This window comes from Dermochelys coriacea, chromosome 2 (genome assembly GCF_009764565.3).
Source record: "Dermochelys coriacea isolate rDerCor1 chromosome 2, rDerCor1.pri.v4, whole genome shotgun sequence".
NCBI classification, from domain to species: Eukaryota; Metazoa; Chordata; order Testudines; family Dermochelyidae; genus Dermochelys; species Dermochelys coriacea.
In genome coordinates, this window is record NC_050069.1 from 259394827 (window position 1) to 259418374 (window position 23548).

At 48.9% G+C, this 23548-nt stretch overlaps 1 protein-coding gene across 1 annotated transcript in view; it reads right to left on the reverse strand.

Moving 5' to 3' along the window:
• Positions 1–13843: 13843 nt before the first annotated feature.
• LOC119851723 (solute carrier family 22 member 13-like) overlaps positions 13844–23548 on the reverse strand; it is a 47890-nt gene continuing 38185 nt past the window's right edge. The window contains 1 exon segment of the mRNA XM_043509716.1: positions 13844–14251. Coding sequence (XP_043365651.1) covers positions 14176–14251 — 76 coding nt within the window. The 3' untranslated portion in view covers positions 13844–14175.

The window sequence follows — 23548 nt, forward strand, 5'->3', positions numbered from 1 at the left end:
GGGCGAGGCAGCCAGTGACAGCACGGCCCTCCCAGCCGCCATGGATCAAGGCAGCCAATAACAGCGCGGCCTCTCCCCCCCGCAGCCACCATGGGGCGAGGCAACCAGTGACAGTGCAGCGGCCCCCCAAGCCACCATGGGGCGAGGCAGCCAGTGACAGCATGACTCCCACAGCTGCCATGGGGCGAGGCAGGCAATGATAGCGCATCCCCCCCAGCAGTCATGCTACCAGGGAGAAGAGACATGCCAACAGGTCAGCACTGAGAGGCACCTATTCCTTGCTGAGGCTGTGGGAACTATGGGTCTTGAAGCAGCGTTCCCAGTGGATCCTAGACTCTGCAAACATTCCCCCTGCCTTCTTTAAGGCTCCCCAAACTCCTCATCCCTGATGGGAGTATTAGGAGGAAACTGAAGGGCAAACCAGGGCATTTCCTGGGCCCTCGCACTCCTGCAGCTGGCTTTACCACAGGAGGACCCTCTGCACTGTTACAATAATACTCAGCATAAAGGAATTATTTTACTTTTGACATGCAGCCACCTCTGGAGTGGAGACTGGCAACCAGCCAGCACACAGAGCATTGCTGTAGCTCATGAAAGCTTATGCTCAAATAAATGTGTTAGTCTCTAAGGTGCCACAAGTCCTCCTTTTCTTTTTGCGGATACTGACTAATACGGCTGCTACTCTGAAAACAGTACATTGCTTGCCACTCAGTTTATTGACCTAGATTCGTAGATATTAATGCCAGCAGGGGCCATTATGAAAATCTAAGTCTGACCTCCTCCACAGGCCACTGAATTTCACCCAGTGATTCCTGCATCAAGCCCATATCCTGTGGTTGAGCTAGAACATGTATTTTAGAAAGACACCCGATCTTAATTTAAAGATTTCAAATGAGGGTGAATCCATCACATCCCTTGGTAAACTCCATCCAGCTTACTGTGTGTGAGAGGCCTTCAAAATGGATGCCCTCACCAGAAGGGTGAAGGACTTAGCTGAACCAATTGGGATTTGAACCAGTGTTGTCAGGATACCATGATATTTCGAAGGCCACTATTTTAGTCGCTCCAGCTGGACTTGTTTTCAAGGAACCTGAAGAGCCACTGTGAGTCGGCTCCGAGATTCCCCAGTCTTAACTCCCATAACAAAAAGTTGCGGTAGGAAAAATGAACACTTGGTAAGCGGTATCCTTTCCCAGGCACATTTTGAAATGACACCTGCTATTTGATGCATCAGGGTCATTCCAAAAGTAAATATACCCACATCATTCTTGATGCGTATCATTAAGATCTCGGGGCAAGTGTCAATCACAAGTTAGGGTTGCCAACTTTCTAATGTCTGAAAACCGGACACTACTGCAGGAGAGCAGGAACCTCCCACTGCCCATGCTCTGCCTCGTCATCTGAGGCCCTGCCCTGTCTCTTCCCCAGGCCCTGCCCCCCTGCTATTTCCTCTCTCCCCCTCCCCCCATCACTAGCTGCTCTCCCCCCTCCTCATTCCTCGTTGCTCAATCCTCTACACCTGCTTCTCGCCACTGCAAGCTGACTCCCTCTGTTCCAGGGCTGGGACAGGAACTGCAGCCCCTGATGCAGAGCCTGCCTGCCCATGAGAGGCACCCCTGGCTGAGCAGGGGCTGGCACGAGTTGATGACCCACTGCCTCCTTCCCCTCCCATGGTAACTGGACTTTTGGTGTCCAGTCAGTACATCTGACTGGACACTGCACAGGTCCCTTTCGAAAATCAGATACCTGGCAACCCTAGCCACAGTAGGATTGATCTAGCAGTATACAGAGGGGAGGGAGGTCACAAACCTGTTTGAACCTCAAGATGGGGATCTGTGGGCCACCTGGGAAATCTCACAGCCATCCAAGAGAGCTGGAGACACCAGTTTCAGAACCTTGTTGACATTGTTAGTGCTTAACACATACACAGTGACAATAGATTCATAGATATTAAAAATCAGAGTTAGTTGGAAAATGAGCTTTTTTCTGTGGAAAATTCGACAAGAATAAAAATCATGCGTTTTCCTCAGAATTTTCCATAGAAAAATTTGGCTTTTTGGTGAAAAATTGAAAAGAGAAATATTTAAATTTGAAAATGCTGCTGTGGCATCTCATGGGAGTTGTTGTTTGGATGCCTCTTGCTCCCATTCTCCTCTGTAGCTGGGCTTCCTGGTCAGACTACATCTCTCATGATACACCATGGTCTCCCCTCATGGAGAGGTGAGACATATGTGTCATGGAAGTCCCCGCTCATGGTGCATCAAGGGAGATGAAGTCTGTCTGGAGAGCCTGACTCATAGAGGAGAATGGGGACATGAGGAAATGGAACTCCCATGGTGCACTGCAGCCGGATAGCCAAATAGAAATATTTCGGTTTGCAGGCATTTGGTTTTTTGACCCCGCCCCCACTTCCCCCCCCAAAAAATCCATAGAAACCAAAAACTTCTAGTGAAAATTTTCATTTAATCAAAAACCAAAAAATTCCATCATAAAAGTATTTTGATGCAAACTTTTCAACTAGCACTAATAATAATAATTCTTTCCCTCACACATAGTACTCAACTGTTGTCCTGATGTGTGTTTTACAGCTTGCCTAACTACACTGCCCTCCATGGGGTATTTTACTGCAACGTCCATTATAAGCAGCTTGCCAAAGCCAGGGGAGGAAGCGAGGAGGAAAAGATTGAATGCAAACAACAAGACCAGCAGCTACACGCAATGCTAACACCAGGCCAAGGATCAGAGCCTAGGAATAGATATAACAGAGCAGAAAAGAAAATTGTGCAGAGAGAGAAACTGCAACCCAGATCCTTTAATTCACATCCACGTCGCAGCTTGGGGCCACCTGATGGAAGGATGCAATTGAGCAGTGAGTTTGTCTCGAGAAACCAGCTCAGAACTAGCTGGCCGCCATTGAAAAAAAGCTCTGCAGAGGCAGCCATGAACCCGGACAAACCTGGAAAGGGCGAGGGACGAGACCCTGCATTGAACTTACAAACCTATCAGGCCGCAGGCAGCAGAGCCGATGGGGTTATGCTCAAGACACATGATGGAAAATCAGTAGCAGAAACGGCTGTGAAAAAGAAACCAAGCCTGTTACCTGGGGTCACCTTTCTAAAGGAAGAAGGGCAAGGTTTCTCCTGGGTTAAAGCAGCAGGTGGGAAAGGAGAACTCAGAGATGGTCAAAAGAAGCTGGGGTTCATGGAGGGAAAGGTGGCGAGAGTGCTGAAAGGAAAGCAAGGGAGCAGAGTATCTGAGAAAGTTGCTGGGTTCCAGCAGAGTAAACTCAGACTGGAGAGTAAGAGTCTTCCTGCCATCTCACCATTAGCATTGGTGCCTATGAAACCTCCTGCCCATGGTTCCTTCATCTCCCATTCAAAAGCACTAAGAGCTACTAATTGGACATCTACAACAGCTGTTCAGGCTGGTGCTCTCTGGACTGCAAAACTCCTGCCGAAGGATAACAAGCTTAGTGTAACTCCCTCCACCGAGGGCCTGTTTAAGGAAGGAAACATAAACCTTAGCATAGAGAGAGCTGAATCTGTTCCCAAAATTATAGTTAATTTGCCTGAACTGACTCTATCCATGAGTTCAAATACACAGGACCAGCAGCATCCTCAGGATACTGGGAGTGGCCCATTGGCCTCTCATGTACTAGGAGAAGCTGAGACGCACAGCATTCCAAACATGGTACCAGAATGCAGAGCAGAGGGTTACATTTCTTCCCTGCATAAGCCTGAAGCTCAGATGCATCCAGCTGAACATGATGCTCTCAAAGGCAATGAAACAACTTGCCTCCCCAGTGAGTCAATGACATCTTACACAGTGGCTGTCTCACCAGAGCTAGGAGTTTTGGTGCCATTACTCCAGACAGCTGAGCAGGTGAATGAGAATTCAAAGACAGACAGCCAAGAGTTCTCTGGAAACCTAATGCCACTAACTTATGAGGCAAATGTGCAGGGATGTGGAGAAGACCTCAAAAGCAATGGGGCAGAGGTTGAGAAAGTGAAAATAATGCAGCCAGAGAGCAAAGAGTGTTATGAATTTGTGGAGCATACTTCTGGACATCTCTCTCAAGAAAGCAAGCCAGAAGGAAGAGCCATGTCTTCAGCTGGACAGGCAGGGAGAACAGATGATCAAACTGGGTCCTATTTATCAGAAATAGAATCTCAAAACATGTATGATCCCCAAGTAAATATCCCACAAGGGGATATTTTGATAGATAATGTTAAACTATCTACTAGGGACATTTCAGGATCAATGAACACACATCTGAATGCAGCCAGCACTACTGGGATCTCACATGATAAGCCCAGCAGCTCAGAAGATACTAAACTCAAGTCAATGGGTCAAGGTGACACTTTGGGACAAAGTAGCCTTCATATTTCTGAACCACTGGGCAGAAAGTTAGAAGCTTTCAGATCTAATGAATTAGCAGACAAACCTGAAACTCACCTAGCAGGAAATGGGAACGTGGATGTGAAACCCCAACATGAAAGTGAGTCATATGGAACTGCTAGTGCTCCCCAAGGCAAAGGGACTGGAAATGGTCATGCCAGGAAAGATACACTCGCAAAAGCTTCCAGTCTTGGGAAAAATCCCTTTGCTAGGCTTTTTGCTTCCGAAAATAAAGGCAGCACCTCAAAGAAAGAGCTTGACGGGAAAAAGAAACCCACTAAGCCCCAATCTGCCTTGGTGACATTATTTGGCTATTCCTCAAATAAAGAAAGGAATCCAAAGGAAAGTCTTACAAAACCTTCATCAAAACTTTCAGAGCAAACAAACAATGGAGATCAGCAGGAACCTTCCCAGAGTGGAAGCTCCTCAAGGCAGTCAAGGCAAAAGGCCAACAAGAAAAAAGAAGCATCAGATGCTGTTACTCAGATCGGAAGAGCAGAGGCAACCCCACAAGATTCACCGCAGACTTCTGGGTACCACTTGGGAGATGGACGAAGTGAATGTTTTCCACATTTAGACAGCACTGAAGTCTTAGGGTCCAATGTGCTTTTATTGACTCCTGGTGCAGATAGTTTGAGCTATGCTCGACATTTACGTGAGGCACCAAGTCTTGAATTTCATGACCAACCTGATTTAAATGTGCAAACTGCACAATGGGGTGATGCCAATTGCTCATCTTTGATTCCATCAAGGGACTCTCAGGAAGAATCTCCAGCAACCAAGGAAGGCAGACAGCCTCCTATGGGACCAACAGCTGCAACAGACACTAGTATGAGTCTGACCAGTGAAGGAAAGCATTATGACACATGTCTACATAAAATGGAAAAGCTGGCTGGTTTGGATGATCAAGATTCAAAGATCAAGACTGGAACCTTTTCCACACTAAGTCATTTAGGAGCGTCACACAAAGAAATTGACCTTCCTTTAGAAGACAGAGATCTTTTAGAGTCCAGTACACTTTTGTTGTCTGCAGGGGCCAGTAATTTAAAAAGCACAAGCAAAAACTTTCCTGGCATCAGTGGCACAGATATCCAACACCCAGCTGATTTAGACATGCAAAATTCACAAGTGAAGGATCAACCTTCCTCTAATTTAAATTCCTCAGAATTATACAATACAAGTCCATGGCAGAGAAATGACCCTCAGCTATTATTAAAATCCAACTCCCTTCTCCTGATGGAAGAAGACCTTTTAGATATTGACGATACTCATGGAATTTGGAACTCTGAGTTGTTACAGCAGTTTGAGCTAGACTCCCACTCTCAGGCGGACACAGATGATCGTTTTGGACTGGGTCTTGACACTAGACAACCAACTACTGATCATCTGCATACTTTGGGAGACAACTTTCAACCAATGTCCACATCTATTCCCCACGTTTCTGAGCCCCTTAATGATATCCTGGATACCTTGAATACTGAGGCAACAGCAGCACTCCAGCAAGCACTGATGATAGTGGAAAAAAGTGTACAAGCACCAGACCTTCCATAGTATTGCATGATGTCCAGCCCCAAGCAAACCTGGCTTTGCTTAATGATGGTTTTAAAACCCAAGGCTGTTTTATATAGATGTGATTAATGGCTAAAAGCACAAGCACACACACATGCACATACCATAATTTAGCTGACACTGAATTTGAATGCCTGTGGTAATTTTTGAATGGCATGGAGATCAGAGTTGGAGATCACAGCCCAGGTCCTGGTGGATAAGTGCCCTATCACAAAATCCATGATCACAGCTGGATCCTTGTCAGCAGTCTCCACAGAGAATTGGCCACAAGGACTAACCTACCTTTCTCACCCCTTGAACAGGGCCTCTTCAAGTTGGAGCTGAAGCATGGCATCAGGACAGCATGGAGAAAGCTTGAACTGCTGTTTTCTATGTTATAGTGGATTCATAGAGGCCTTCAAGCTCCAAAGATGTCACTCTAGTAAGCTTTCATGGGCAACAGATTCAATCAGAAACCGGAAGGGAATAGCACTGTCATTTGAGAATCTACCTCTCCTTAATAAAAATGACAGCAGTGGAGATGCAAACTCTGCAAAGCAACAATTTCCCATCGCTTTTCACCATGTTGTTTGTATAGCATCTAACAATAATCCTTGACTTCCTCCTGCCTTCAACACTGGTGATCTCGCTCCTCCTCCTCCACATCCTGCCCTCCCTTTGGCTTTCCTACTATCTTCCTCCCATGGTTTCCCCTTGTCAGTCTCACAGCTTTCTCAGCATGTTCTTTGGCAGTTCCTCTCCTTTTGGCCCATCTCCCCTTCTCAGAGGGAGTCCCACAAGATTCTCCCTATGTGCGTGCATGCCTGCCTGTATATGCATGTATTGCTCCCCACTACTCAATACTCTGTTCTGTGCAATAGGCCCTATATACTGCTAATAGTGATCTTCCTTTTTCTAAAATGCGGGGGGTGGGATGGGGTCCTTTGCCTCTTGAGAGAAGTTCTATTCCCTGCTGCTGCTGCGACGTTCAGCAGGGCCACACTGTGCAAATTAACAATAAATGTCACATCTTTGATAGCCATTGATTTGTTTCAGGTGTAACCCGCCTCCCTCCCCCTATGGTGTTTGCCAGCTCCTGGAGCTCTGGACTGAGCCTTTAGAAGATAGCTGTCAAACCCCACAGACCCCACTCCCAGCATACGTGGAGTCAGGGTTGAAACAGACAAAACTAGAAGCTGCTGCTGGGACCAGTGAGCTTTTACGCAGGGGGTGATCTGGACAAGCAATCCACTGGATAATGACAACCCAGGGCTTCACAGCCCTCAGCAAGTTAACAGAGTAAGGGCCCGCCTGACAAAGAAGGTGTCCCTCCTAACTGTGTAGGAGGCTAAAGTGGGATGGGTGGGGAGCCCAGGTGCTGCCCCTGGGGGATTGGAAGTCCTGGGGGGAGTTGTAGAGCAAGCTCACCCTGCACTCAACCCTGAGCAGAAGCTGCTGTAACACCTGTCCTGCAGGTCTGGCTGGGCTTGGCATTGCAACCCCGGCGCATGGGGTGGCAGCACCACTCAGGTTTGGCCCAGCACCCCCTGAAGGCGGGGTTCACAGGTCCACATCTGAGTGAGTGTCGTGTCACAGTGCCACTCACTGACATTTGGCCTTGCGACCCTCTGTCAGACCAAACCTGAGCAGTGCTGCGACCTGGTGCACCGGGAGCTGGGTTAAAAAAACGCAGAGCAGGGAGCCAAGCCCAGCCATCCCAGTGGGAAGAGGAGCCATGTGAACTGGGACAGGGGATTGTGTGGCTCAAAACGAGCTAGTTCTGCAAAACATGGGGCTGCTGGGAGGTCGGAAAAAGCAAGTTTAAGTTGGGAAGCTGGGAGAGAGAGAGAAAGAGTGCAGCTCAGGGCGTCCCTGCCACATTCCCACTGCCCCCAAAGGAGTTTGCGCTGCTCTGAGATCTAGTTGCCCAGATCCAGTGGCTCCAGCGACCAGAGATGACCAAAAAGAAAAGGAGTACCCGTGGCACCTTAGAGACTAACAAATTTATTAGAGCATAAGCTTTCGTGAGCTACAGCTCACTTCATCGGATGCATTTGGTGGAAAAAGCAGAGGAGAGATTTATATACACACACACACACACAGAGAACATGAAACAATGGGTTTATCATACACACTGTAAAGGAGAGTGATCACTTAAGATAAGTCATCACCAGCAGCAGGGGGGGGAAAAGGAGGAAAACCTTTCATGGTGACAAGCAAGGTAGGCTAATTCCAGCAGTTAACAAGAATATCAGAGGAACAGTGGGGGGTGGGGTGGGAGGGAGAAATACCATGGGGAAATAGTTTTACTTTGTGTAATGACTCATCCATTCCCAGTCTCTATTCAAGCCTAAGTTAATTGTATCCAGTTTGCAAATTAATTCCAATTCAGCAGTCTCTCGTTGGAGTCTGTTTTTGAAGCTTTTTTGTTGAAGTATAGCCACTCTTAGGTCTGTGATCGAGTGACCAGAGAGATTGAAGTGTTCTCCAACTGGTTTTTGAATGTTATAATTCTTGACGTCTGATTTGTGTCCATTCATTCTTTTACGTAGAGACTGTCCAGTTTGGCCAAAATACATGGCAGAGGGGCATTGCTGGCACATGATGGCATATATGACATTGGTAGATGCGCAGGTGAACGAGCCTCTGATAGTGTGGCTGATGTGATTAGGCCCTATGATGGTATCCCCTGAATAGATATGTGGACAGAGTTGGCAACGGGCTTTGTTGCAAGGATAGGTTCCTGGGTTAGTGGTTCTGTTGTGTGGTGTGTGGTTGCTGGTGAGTATTTGCTTCAGATTGGGAGGCTGTCTGTAAGCAAGGACTGGTCTGTCTCCCAAGATCTGTGAGAGTGATGGGTCGTCCTTCAGGATAGGTTGTAGATCCTTGATGATGCGTTGGAGAGGTTTTAGTTGGGGGCTGAAGGTGATGGCTAGTGGCGTTCTGTTGTTTTCTTTGTTGGGCCTGTCCTGTAGTAGGTGACTTCTGGGTACTTTTCTGGCTCTGTCAATCTGTACAGAGTCTATCTACAGAGATGACCAGTAACTCTTGATGGGGGAGGCACAATTTAAAGGTTTGGGGGGCGCACGGTGACTGCCCCATGCATCGCCTCTGGCCCCTTTCCCACTTCCCCTGCACCTCCCACACCCAGCACCACCTCCCCCCCACTCCCCACACAGCTCCTTCCTCACTACTTCTCCCATCGCCTCCTACTGTGAGCCCAGCGCGGGCCAGAGCAGGCTTCAGCCACCTGCTGCCAAGCAGGTAAATGTGGCTACAGGTGAGGAAGGGACGAGACTCAGCGGGCTTCCCTGCACCCTCTCTGGCAGAGCTGCACTGCCAGCCCCATCTCTCATCCCAACTCTGGGCGCCTTCTAGTAGGGGTCAGTGGGAGCGCTAGGTGCTGGTGTCTTTCCCAGACACATCCCCCTCCACCATGTTCAGTCCAACTCCCACCCTCACAGAAATCTGGGTGGGTATGTGACCCCACGTGGCCCCCACACTCATCTTCTCTGGCAGTGACCAGCACCCAGAGAGGGAGAGATCCAACCTGCCATCAGCTATCAAGGGCCAGCCGAGAGCCCAGGATTGCTGACCAGGGAAACCAGCAAGCCCAGCTGGTGTCAGGAGAGATCCCTGCCCCGCTTGGGGGTGAAGATAAAGTAAAGGTGACTTTTGTTTAAGCCAGCCAATGCCATGGCACTCGAACTCTCCAGCTCAGGCCACACAAGCTCAGCCATGCCGTCCACCTCGGGGAGGTGCCAGGGAGGGAGCTGGGGTTGGAGGAGCTAGAGAGTTTAGTAATTATTAATCCTTTCCTTCCCCAGATCCTAGTTTTCTGTTCCCAGTAAAGCCCCCACCCTCTGTTTTGCTGTTCAATTTGGTGTAACATTCCTTTGCCGCAGTTTGTTGCATTTACTTTTTCTCCACTGTGCACTGGGGCTTTGCCCTCCAGGCCGGCTTGGAGTATTACCCTGATTTTCTCAAGGGACATCACCCCCAGGTATGCAGCAGAGTGAGGAGTCACCTTGAGCGAAAACACAAAGCGCCAAGAACAACAAAGCTAAACGACCTGCACGAAGAGTGGGGAGAAGCCACTCCAAGTACTGGGGATCCAAAGCAGCTGGGAGAGAAAAAGGAGGAGGCTTACACCACACCTCAGGGAAGGGGGCTACACAGATTTCAACACTCCTTTCCCCACACGAACCCTCTTATCCCAGCTGGGCTGGGGAACACAGCCTGAGAACAGCTGAGCCAGTGCTACTTTGCGTTACAATGGGCTGTAGAGGTCATGTGATTTCCAAACGAAACAGGTGTAGAGACATGTGGGTGAGCCTCCAGTCCTCATGAGGAGGCAGGGGTTAGTGTGTGAGCTGAGGGGCTGGCTCATTGCTCACTCTGCCACACTCTTCCTGTGTGACCTTGGGCTATTCACCTCATCCTCTGAGCTGCAATTCCCCTTCTGTAGAATGAAGATAAATACTCTTTCCCCTGCCTGTTCTCAGTCTTCTCTATAGGGTCTTCAGGGCAGGAACTGCCTGTTATGGGTCTGTACAGCGCCTAGCACAATGGGGCCCTGTAACCTATGCTACTGAGGAAAAAATTCCTAAGTGTCAGGGTGGTTAAGCACTGGAATAAATTGCCCAGGGAGGTTATGAAATCTCCATCGTCAGAGATTTTTAAGAGCAGGTTAGATAAACACCTGTCAGGGATGGTCTAGATAATACTTAGTCCTGCCTTGAGTGCAGGGGACTGGACTAGATGACCTCTTAAGGTCTCTTCCAGTCCTATGATTTATGAATAGTAACCCTGGCTCAGACTCTTAATGCACTATGCTGGGTTAATGAAACACTCCCGATGTGCATGACTCCCAAATCCACCCCCACTCCCACATTCCTAAGCCCCCATTAAACATGGCCAATTTTAACAGAGGTGAAGTCCAGCATCTGCTGCTACAAGCACACATACAGACATTTCTGCCACTGTTTGTAATCCTCAATTGCCTCCTTTACACTGCAGCAAATAATTGCCAGAGTTTATATGGTACATAAACTATCGGTAAGAAGGAAGGAACAATACAGCCAGCACACATGGAGGTTTTGATTTATAAACACAGTTTAAGCCAAGAAGTTTGTACCAGATGTTGAAAAAGGAGGAAAGCCACATCTCATTAACAATACACAGATTCTGCTCCATCTCCAACCCCTTGTCCCTCCCCAGCCTTGTCCCTGTGCTCACCTCTCACACAGCCTGAGTGAAAAGAAAAGTCTTACACAATCACTTGGAGATCAGACAACCACTGGCTTAAGGGAAGTTGTCAATACAGCTCCCAAGGAACGGGAACACACCAATACTCTCCACCAACAAGGGACCCAGGACCTCCCCACTAGATTTTACTGGCCATGAGGGGCACAGACTTCAACTGCCAGTGAGAGGAAACCTAGGAGAGCCAGAATCTCAGCGAGCTCATGTTATATTTATTCCTCCTGATGTAGTTCTGCTCCTACCTCTGATTGATTTTATCTGCAAAATAAGCAGGAAACTCCTCACAGTGAAAATGCTTTCACTCTGCTCTAACTGCGCTGCACGTCTCCCAGAACAGTCCCATCTTTAATGGTTTTGCAGACAGTATGAGGGAGGAAAATGAAGTCTGCTTGCAAGTCCTATGCACCAGTGGTGCTGCAAACAAATGTCCTCCGAGCTGCACTGCCTCTGCCCTGCGCATTCATTCCTAGCAAGTTATCTGCATAACAAGGTGGTCTGCGAGGATGCACTAGTGTAAGGACAGGTTTCCCTTCAGAGGAAATGGCAAAAAGATGACCCCAAGCAATTAGAAAACATAGTGATGGGGGTGGCATAAGAAAGGGAACAGACCATCTCCCAGATCATCACTAGAGCCGGATATAGCCTGTGTAACATTTTCTCTTGAGAGATCTCAAACTCCATGAGGTTCAACCATCTCCGTGGTTGAGCAAACTAAATAAGGTGGTCCCCAATAAAGGGAAAACCTGCTTCCAAACAGACCCCCCAGAACTCAAAGCGTTCCCAACAAGTTTCCATTTCAACAGCCAAGCAAGTGACACCTGAAGGATGATTGCTCCCCATTAGCCATGCTGGCCAATTGCTTGCCATTCTGCAGCAAAAGTCTGGTTACCCCTCACCCCCGGGTAACAAGGAGCTAGATAAAAGCAGCAGGGTATTATGCAAGTGCAGAGTAAGAAGAGAATTAGTGTTGACAACACGTACTGCAGGAGTCCTGAACCTGCTCTGAATCCTAACCCACCTTAGCATTTTTTTTAATTTGGACCTGCCCCCCATTACAACAGTGAGAAGGACATGGTCACCTAGTGTTGCAAATACATTTCTCCAAAGGATACCAAGCAAACCACTCAAATCAAAATGCAAGTCAAATGGTAGGCTAAAAACACCCTTACTTTTAGACCTGAATAGTGCTCTGACCCCATGCACCAGGCTGCAAAGCTACTCACTCAGATTTGGACCAGTTGCCGTTATGCCAGCTGAGAAGGGGCTCTGCCCTTATGCCACCCTGGTCCAGTCAGGAGCCAAGGGAGGGCAGGGCTGGGCTTCTTTCAATCCCAATGTTGTGCCCCTGCTGAGTGCAGGTTCTCAAAAGTGGGAAGTGTGCACTCCTGCTTAAAAAGTGGGGGGAAGGGGCCCCCTTTGCCCCCGTGTTTGGAGCCTATGGCTGTGCCCAGTGTTCCCTCTAATTTTTCCCACACTTGTGCAGAATGAATTTTGTTATGTGCACCAATATGGAGGTGATGTGTGACACATCACCTCCATATTGGCACACATAGCAAAATTCATGTGCTGGGGGTGGGGCCGTGGGGTTCGGAGTGTAGGAGGGGGCTCAGGCCTGGGGCAGAGGGTTGGGGTGCATGGGGGTGAGGAGTCTGGCTGGGTGTGCAGGCTCTGGAGAGGGGCCGGGGATGAGGGCCTCAGGGCTGGGGCAGAGGGTTGGGGTGCAGAAGGGGTTGAGGACTCTGGCTGGGGGTGCAGGCTCTGGAGAGGGGCTGGGGATGAGGGGTTTGGGGTGCAGGCTGCCCTGAGGCTACAGCGGGGAGAGAGGACTCCCCCTGGCTCTCTCCCTGCCACAGCAGCTCCAGGGCTGGGGCTGCGGGATAGGTGCCTCTCACCCAGCTGGGGCAGGGCTGGACCATGCAGGGGCCAGGGCGCCTCTCCCTCAGCCACAGCAGGTCCGTCTGCAGTCCAGGCTGCGGGTGACAGTCCGTGGCTTCAGGCTCCCCGTCCATAACCGGCAGCCCAGAGAAGTGGCAGCAACTTTCCACCACCACCCCCGTCACTGGCAGGCAGCTGCTGCCTGACGGTGACTAAGGGCAGTAGCGGAGAGAGGGGGACGCGGAGAGAAGTCCTGGTCCTGCCGCCATTATGAACCTGGTACTATGGGCTGGGGGAGGGGCACCTCTCCCGGCCGCAGCAGGTCCGGGGCCGGGGGAGAGGCATGTCTCCCCGCCGCAGCCCTGAATGCCTGCACGGCGCTTAATAGGCTGCTGCACGGCCACACAGCTTAGAGAGAACTTCGGCTGTACCCCCTAGAAAGTCTGGCAGGCACGTGCACCCTCATTGTGCACCTATGACTTATTAGATGTAGGGTGACCAGATGTCTTGTTTTTATAGGGACAGTCCCGTTTTGGGGGACTTTTTTTTATATTAGGCGCCTATTACTCCCCACCCCCTGTCCCGTGTTTTCACACTTGCTATCTGGACACCCTAATTAGATGGTTTCATTAAATCTATTCCCCTGCCCACATGGGACTGTTTTCTTAGGCTGTGTCCAGTCCCAGTTTATATATTTGTAAGTGATTCCCACAGATGAATAAAATTCACACTTGGGAAAGGTTTGTGCAGCTGGGGGAGAAGACGAAACAAGAGACCCTGTCTTAGCTTCTGATTTTTATCTTAAATTCATCCCTCCAATTTCTCCCAACTGGGCGGTTGTATCTAATACTCACTGAATGTAGCAGCAGTGATTAACTGCAGGACTTACTGGGGAACGCTAAGAGGGAGCACATGGGGAGGGCAAATGGGAAAGAGGAGAACAAGTGCTAGCAGAGAACTGTTCTGCTCCAGGAATTAGTGTAAATAAAAAACCAAGCTGAATCCACTGATGGCTTGCAGACCTCATTCCCAGTACAACACTACGTGGTCTTTGATTCCTCAGGATCTTATGGCTGTTCGCTGGCTCAGCTAAACTCGCGTGATCCTTGTGTGTCCTACATCTCGGTCGCCATCTTTTAGTTTCAAGTGTCCATTTTCACCGGACCTAATGAAAGGGAATATGGTTAAATATAGGAGAAGGACTCTTTTCAATATTACAACAGCTTTTCCAGCTTTGCCACTGGCTTGCTGTGTAGCCTTGGGCAAATCATTTAACATTTATAACGTGGGGATAATGATACTTTTCCTCTCTGAACAGATTATGGTAACAACTCAGGGACACCAGCTCCCGAGGGTGCTACAAAAAGGAACAGGTGGGATTCTATCTGATTAATGGACTGGGGAGCAGGCAGGGAGTGGCTGTCTAAAGAGGAGGGACGTGACTGTGTGACAGAGAGCTTTCTTCTGGGGAGGGCGGGAGGAGTTAGTGGAAGCTCCTGAACATTTCTGCCAGTCATCGTACAACCAGATATAGTTTCACAGACAAAAATGAAGCACCAAACACAGCCGCGTTTAGTCTCAACTCTGGGGAAATTGACCAGAATGCCTGGAATAATATGGATGCTGGACTGCAGAATAAAAGCCACTTTTATTCCAGAATAATCAGTATGCTATTCTGGAACAGAGTCTCCACCCAAGGAGCCTTTCTGAAATAGCTATTCTGGTCAACTTCCACATGTAGACAAGCCCATAGCCCAGCTCCTATTCCACTTGCCCCAAGCACTCTGCAGGAGCAAATCCCACTTGCCCCCTGGCTGCTGAGTAAGCCTGCCTTAACTTGAGCCACTGAGACCACATTTCAGAGTAGCAGCCGTGTTAGTCTGTATTCGCAAAAATAAAAGGAATATTTGTGGCACCTTAGAGACTAACAAATTTATTTGAGCATAAGCTTTCGTGAGCTACAGCTCAGCTCACGAAAGCTTATGCTCAAATAAATTTGTTAGTCTCTAAGGTGCCACAAGTACTCCTTTTATTTTTGAGACCGCATATACTTCTTCTGCTCCTCCCAGCCCCTTCATCCTCTCTCCTGTCCCTGAACAAAATTACAGCTCCTCCTTCACCTTCTCAACCCCTCTTACCAGCATCAGAAGACAGTGCTCTGCTCAGTAACTGGAAGCCTCATGCTCACATCCCACTTGACCGAGCTGCTGCCTCTGCTTTCTGACACAGGAGCTGCTCTAGTCTCCATGCCAGTTGCTGATGCCTATTGCATCCCCCTCTAGTTTCTGGAGCAATTGTGCAGTTAAAGGAAGGATTGGTCAATGGAAAGCTTCATAGTGTTATACTGTTCAGCCACAGCATAACACAGGTGGCGCTGTGTGTGAAATACCCTATTTAAAGCTGGCAGAGTATTAAAGGATTTTATATCAATGTGTACAAGCAAGCTCTGTGATAGTCTAGATCTGGTACAGAAGAATGTGACATGGTGTCAGGAGTAAACTAAACAGAAACAGGAAGGAAAACAGCAACAAAGGTTGCAGAATCTCATCAGCATGCCACTCTTCAATGCCTCAGAAGACTTCAGCTTTGACAAACCTTCAGAATGGACAGACTGGAAACAATATTTTGCAAGATTTTGAGTTGCTACCGAGCTCGGCAAAGAAACTGGAGATATACAGGTATCTTCTTTAATGTATGCAACAGGGAAGTACACAGGATATCTTTAAATCCTTTCACTTTACTGAAGACAGTCACAAAGATGACTAAGAAAGGGTTCTGGCTATGTTTGATGCATACTTTATACCTCAGAGAAATGTAGTTTATGAAAGAGCATGTTTCCACCAGAGAATTCAAGATCCAGGAGAAAATGTTGGTTTAAAAAAAAAAACAAAAAACCACACATGTGCACCGAAAACAGGAGCTCCCTGCATACATTGGCTGAACACTGTGATTTAGGGAATGCAAAACATCAGACAGAGGCTGGTTATTGGGTTAACAGATAAAAACCTTTCACAGCAGATACAAGTGAAGAGAGATTTAACCCTTGCAACAAGAAAAGGAGTACCCGTGGCACCTTAGAGACTAACAAATTTATTAGAGCATAAGCTTTCGTGAGCTACAGCTCACTTCATCGGATATCCGATGAAGTGAGCTGTAGCTCACGAAAGCTTATGCTCTAATAAATTTGTTAGTCTCTAAGGTGCCACGGGTACTCCTTTTCTTTTTGCGAATACAGACTAACACGGCTGCTACTCTGAAACCCTTGCAACAGCTATTCAAATAGCAAAGCAGTCCGAGCTGGTGAGACAGCAAAACCCAAGAGCAACTTGCCAAACTTGAAAAACAAGAAACTAGCTTAGAAGCTGTTAACAGAGGCGGCATGAGTGCTAAAAGCTATTCCTGTAAGACCCCTGAGGCAAGGAGAGAGAACTCCCAGTCCAAAACACAAATCCCAGACCCATTCCTTGCTCTTCTGAGTTACAGATCAACACCAAGCTACTGAGTATAGTCCAGCACATCTACTGATGGGAAGACAACTCAGAACTGCTATTCTAAGTTTGGAAAAGAATCTCTCTCTAAAGTAGCCAGAAGTGAAGAGAGTAGCCAAACTGGATAAAAAGCCAGAAGGCGTCTACAGACATTTTTACAACAGATATCACTCTGTTAGAGAACTGCCAGGTGTCAGGGACCGGAACAGCTGCCAGCCTGCTAACTGTCCTGCTAGGCAATCAAGGAGCCCAGCTGAACTGCTTTCGAACTCAGTGGCCACAGCCCGGACTGGTTCTTGGTTGAGCAGTCCTGCTTATAAGCTTGACTCCACAGCAGATCAGCATTTACTGAGTGCATAGCATACCCACAGCTACACTAGCCTTTGTTCCAGTCCTTGCTTCAGCCTGCTCCTAGCTCCTGCTTCTTCTTGTTCCAGCCCTGCACTAGCTTCTGCTCCCCTCTGGCTCTGACCCCCAGCTCTGCCTCTGGCTTACAACTCTGGTTGCCCCTCTGGCTCTGGCATTCAGATTCTGTTTATCCAGTAATGATCCCTAGATTCACCTCTTGCTTACAACTCCGGTTTACCCCCCTGACCCTGGATCTGGCATTTGGCTTCTGTCCCTCCAGTAGTGACCCTGGGCTTGTTTCCTGGACTCTGCCCACCCGGGACCCAGCTCCAACAGATAGGCCGCCGAACTCTCGCTTTCACCACTAGGCATGACTGCCCACAGCCCAGTCAGCGACAGTTGAAGCAGCCCAGTGCAAAGGCTAGGGACCCATCTCACTGTCATGGACCAGCACTTTCCTGACAGCTCTGGTAGGGGCCATACAGAGCTTGCAGTCACAGGTGTCCACCCTGCAGGGGCAGAATGTGGCCCTACAAGCCCAGGTGGCTTCGCTGGCAACCCCAGCTCTTGCCCCCCAGGAGCCAAAGATCCTGCTCCCAGACAAATTTAGTGGTGATCATGGTCAATTCTGAGGTTTCCCAAACCAATGCCAGCTCCTCTTCTTGCTTCACCCCTAATTGGTTCCCGCAGATAAGGGCTCATCATTAGTCTGTTCACTGGGGAGCCCATCGCCTGGGCCTCCCCATTCATGGAACAATCTAGGCCCCTCCTGGGCCAGTTGGAGCAGTTCATTTAGGCCATGTTGCCTATCTTCAGTGACCCCTACCACACCCAAACCACTGAAGCGAGGCTGCAAACGCTACAGCAAGAGCGCCACTCAGCTGCCCAATACGCAGCCAAATTCCATTGCCTCTCCATGGATGCTGTGTGGAATGACACCGCACAGCGTCATCAGTTTTGGACTAAACGATGATATAACAGATAAACTGGCACAGATCAAGCCCCCATCCTGTCTCGACAACCTGATCGACCTATGTGTCAGAACTGATGACCACCTTGCTGAGCGACACCATGAACATGGCACAGCCCCTTGAGCCCAGAGAATGCCCCGGCTTCCCAACCCTCAGCTGCGCACCCCACTCTAGGATCCACCACCTATGCATGTCAACTAGGCCCAGCCAGACCTATCTGAGGCTGAAAAGAACTGATGCCAAATTTTGGGCCTGTGTCTGTATTGTGGGGACAGAGGACACTTTGTCTTGAGATGCCCTGCAAAGGTCAGACCAGCTTTGGAGTTGGGAAATGCCGAGCCTCAGCCTCAGTAAGAGGTTTCAAGCTGGGTCGATCCTTTTCCCCCTCCAGAGACTCTTGACCTCAATACACCTTTTGGGATGGCAGCAACCACAAATCCTCCCTTGAGGCATCTCCAACTGCCACTGCAGCTCCTACTCCCATCAAGCCCTGGAGGCTCTGTTCAACTCAGGGGCCTCCGGTAACTTTATGGACCAGGACATGGCAAAGGCCCAAGGGATCCCTGCCATGTGTAAGAATTCCCCAGATCTGGTTGAAATCACTGATAGGTTGTTCCTGGCCTCAGGGCTGGTGACCCACCAGACACCCCCTTAGGGGTCACTACCATTCAGGGGCACCAGGACACTCTTCAGTTCATGTTGATTCGGTCCACCTACTCATGGGTCATCATGGGAATGCCCTGGCTCACTGCCCATGACCCCTGTATTGACTGGCAAAAAGGGACAGTATGCCCTTCATGTCTATCTGCAGGAGAATCTGCAAACAAGGTTTATCCAGCTATCCACCTCTCCAGCTGGGACCCTGATCTTCATTAAAAAGAAGGATTGTTCCCTGAGGCCCTGCATTGACTACCGGGCCCTCAATAAGGTGACAGTTCACAACCATTGTGCACTACTCTCATTCATGAATTCCTAGACCAATTACTCTCTGCCTGAATTTTTACAAAGTTAGACCCTCGAAGGGGCCTATAACCTGGTCCAAGTGCAAGAAGGAGATGAATGGCAAACCACTTTCCACACCCCTTATGGACACTTTAAATACCTAATTTGCAATTCAGTTTGTGTAATGCTCCCACAATCTTCCAGCATTTTATCAGCAATACTTTCTGGAACATGCTGGATCAGTTCATTGTTATTTATCTCAATTACATCCTTTATTTTTCCCCGATGACAAAGCACAGCATGATCAGAACATATGGAGGGTCTTAGAAAGGCTTTGCCAACACCACCTATATGCCACACCAGAGAAATGCCAGTTTGACCAGGATACAGTAGAATTTCTCGCTGTATCATGAGGCCATGGATCTACACAAGGTGACAGTCATTGACTGGGCAATACCTAGGGATGTCTAGGGGGTCCAATGCTTTTTGAGCTTTGCCAATTTCCATACATGGTTCATCAAGAGTTTCTAAGGATGGTTGCCCCAATCACAGCCCTCCTGCGAAAGGGAGCCCGTTTTTCTTGGACTCCAGAGGCGCAAGTGGCTTTTGAGCACCCAAAGCAGAAATTCACCATAGCCCACATTTTAGTTCACTCTATCCTGGGCTGGCCACTTGTGGTAGAAGTGGATGCCTCAAAGTTTGTGCTGGGAGCAGTCCTCTCCCAAACGGCAGCTTCTAATGGTCAGCTTCACTCTGGGACTTTTTATTCATGCAAGCTCAACCCGGTGGAGCAAAACTATGACATCCTCAATAAAGAGCTAATGGCCACCAAAGCAGCCTTTGAGAAATGGTGGCATCTGCTCGAAGGCAGCAGATTCCCAATCCAGGTCCTCACCAACCACAAAAACCTGGAATTCATGAAGACAGTTTGGCACCTAAATCAGCGACAGACCCAGTGGTCCCTCTTCTTCACACAATTCGACTTCCTGTTGACCTACTGTCCGAGGACCAGGAACGGGAAGGCAGATGCATTATCCCAAAAGATATTGAAAACCTAACCAAGAGACACCATCCACGATCCTCACACAATCAAATATCATCTTGGGTACCACTATCTGCAACCTACTACCCTTCATACGTGTCCTGCTGCCCAATGATCCCTTTCCAGTTAAGATTCATCAAACTCTAGACAATGCCAATGCCCAGACTGACTTGACCTTCACACTCCATGAAGAATTTCTGTATCAGAACATACCTGATGGCCAACCCAGGTTGCAAGTGCTACAAATCTGCCACGATGCTACTCTGAAGGGTCACTTTGATCAATTCAAGACCCAGGCCCTGGTGCTGAAGAGTTTCTGGTGGCTGGCCCTCTGCACTTCGGTAGCAACTTAAGTCCAGGCCCATGACCTCTGCACCTGGACCAAAACCACCTGTGCAAAACCACTCATTTTTCTTCAGCCCTTTCCCACTCCACCTCCACTTTTTGTCAATGGACTTCATTGTGGAGCTACCCTCCCAAGGATACACCACAATTCTAGTGATAATCAATCACCTGATAAAGATGGTTCATTTTATGCCATTTCACGGCCTCCCCAGCACCCAGGAAACAGCCCATCTGTTCAAAGACAATGTCTTTCACTTTCTTGGACTGCCCACATTGCATAGGATCTGACTGGGGTTTCCAGTTTGTTTCCCACTTCTGGTGGGAATTTCTGCGCATCCTGGGCATCGAAACTTACACCTCAACTGTTTCCCACCCTAGTACCAACAGTGACAATCAATCAGGTTCTGGAGCAATATCCATACAATCTCCTAAATTACCACCAGGATGATTGGCTGGTACTCATTCCCCATACAGAATTTGCATACAACAACTCCACAAGTGCTGCGACCCAACAGACCACTTTATTTGCAAATTATGGGTTCCACTCTCAGTATTACCCTGAAATCCCCCTTGACTTGCCAATGCCCAGCATTGCTGACCTCACCACAAACATCCACCAGGTACATCGAGAACTCAGGCACTGGTTAGAAGAGATTAGGCCAGCATACAAGTGCCACACGAACCAACACCATTAGCTGACCTCTAATTGCATGGTAGGGGATAAGATTTGGCAAAACCTGAGATCCATTTGGGAAACTGGACCATAAATACTTGGGACCATTTGCAATCATTGAACAATTTAACTAGGTAGCCTTCTGATTGCAGCTGCCAGAACCCCTTGAGATCTACCCATGTTCCACATCTCCCTCCTGGAACTTTTCATCAAGAATCCCTTCCCACAATGCACTACTCCTTCCCCTCCACCGATAGCCATATAGGGTCAAGAGGAATACATGGTCCAGCAGATTCTGGACTCCTGCCAAGTCCAGGGAAGACTCTAATATCTGATGGGGAGGCCCAGAGGAGCTTTCATGGGAACCTGTGGAACACATCCAGGTCCTGGACCTCCTGTGCACCTTCCACTGGGCCTACCCCATGAAACCTGTCCCAGGGTCCCCGGGAGGCGACCCTGAAGGGAGGAGAGTGCTGACAGGGACCTAAGAACAGCTGCTGGCCTGCTCCCCGACTAACTCTGTTACGAGGCAACCAATGAGCCCCGCTGCATTGTCTTAGAACTCAGGGGCAATAGCCCCAGATTGGCTGTTGGTTGACCAGTCCTGCTTATTAGCCTGGCCCCCACAGCAGATCAGCAGCTGCTCAACACATAACACACCCACAGCTGTGCTTTCCCTTGTTCTAGTCCCTGCTTCAGCCTGTGACAGGTTCGGTCACAGAGACACCCTTGGGACTGCCACCTGACGTGCTGGAGTTACCTCTGAGCCCGTTTTCCCTGCCAGCTTGGGACTCCAGAACCCTGCCTTGTTGAGCCAGACACACTAGCCTGCTGCAATACAGACTCAGGGTCTGAGCCACGCCCCCAAAGCTGCAGGCTTTAAGTGAAAACAGCTCTGCAGGTTACCTGATTCCAGCACCCAGACACCCAGCTCCCACTGGGATCCAAACCCCAAATAAATCCATTTTACTCTGTATAAAGTGTATACAGGGTAAACTCATAAATTGTCCACCCTATATAACACTGATAGAGAGATATGCACAGCTGTTTGCTCCCCCAGGTATTAATCACTTACTCTGAGTTTACTAATAAACAAAAGTGATTTTATTAAGTATAAAAAGTAGGATTTAAGTGATTCCAAGTAATAACAGACAGAACAGAGTAAGTCATCCAGCAAAATAAAGGAAAAACACGCAATCTAAGGGTATGTCTACACTACAAAATTAGGTTGAATTTATAGAAGTCGATTTTTATAGAAGCGATTTTATACAGTCTTTTGTGTGTCCCCACTAAGCAGATTAAGTCAGTGGAGTGCATCCACAGTACCGTGGCTAGCATCGACTTCCAGAGCGTTGCACTGTAGGTAGCTATCCCACAGTTCCCGTAGTCTCCGCCACCCATTGGAATTCTGGGTTAAGCTCCCAATGCCTGAGGGGGCAAAAACATTGTCGCAGGTGGTTTTGGGTACATGTCGTCAGTCGCCCCTCCCTCCGTGAAAGCAATGGCAGACAATCATTTCGCGCCTTCTTCCGTGTGGACGCCATACTGCTTTCAGCAGATGGTGCAGTAGGACTTCAAACCATCATCATCCACCACTTCCGCTACAACTCTGCTCTCCTGCGGATGCCATTCCACGGCAAGCGTACAGCCCTCTCAGCTCAGCTCACTGACACCACCGCTGTTGTGTCCTGTTGCTGCTGGCAGCAGACTGTGCAGGAGGACTGCAAACCATCATCATCCACCACTTCCAATGCAACTCTGCTCTCCTGCAGACGCCATACCACGGCAAGCATGGAGCCTGCTCAGATCACCATGGCAGTTATGAGCATTGTAAACACCTCGCACATTATCCTGCAGTATGTGCAGAACCAGAACCTGCAAAAGCAGGTGAGGAGGCGACAGCAGCTCGGTGACAAGAGTGATGAGGACATGGACACAGACTTCTCTCAAAGCACAGGCCCTAGCAATTTGGACATCCTGGTGGCAATGGGGCAGGCTCATGCAGTGGAACGCTGATTCTGGGCCCAGGAACCAAGCACAGACTGGTGGGACAGCATAGGGTTGCAGGTCTGGGATGATTCCCAGTGACTGCGAAACTTTCGCATGCGTAAGGGCACTTTCATGGAACGTTGTGACTTGCTTTCCCCTGCCCTGAAGCGCAAGAATACCAAGATGAGAGCAGCCCTCACAGTTCACAAGCGAGTGGAGGTAGCCCTCTGGAAGCTTGCAATGCCAGACAGCTACCGGTCATTCGGGAATCAATTTGGAGTAGGCAAATCTACTGTGGGAGCTACTGTGATCCAAGTAGCCAATGCAACCACTGAGCTGCTGCTATCAAGGGTAGTGACTCTGGGAAATGTGCAGGTCATAGTGGATGGCTTTGCTGCAATGGGATTCCCTAACTGTGGTGGGGCAATAGACGGAACACATATCCCTATCTTGGGACCAGAGCACCAAGGCAGCCAGTACATAAACTGAAAGGGATACTTTTCAATGGTGCTGCAAGCACTAGTGGATCACAACGGACGTTTCACCGACATTAACGTGGGATGGCCAGGAAAGGTACATGACACTTGCATCTTCAGGAACTCTGGTCTGTTTGAACAGTTGCAGGAAAGGACTTGCTCCCCAGACCAGAAAATAACCATTGGGG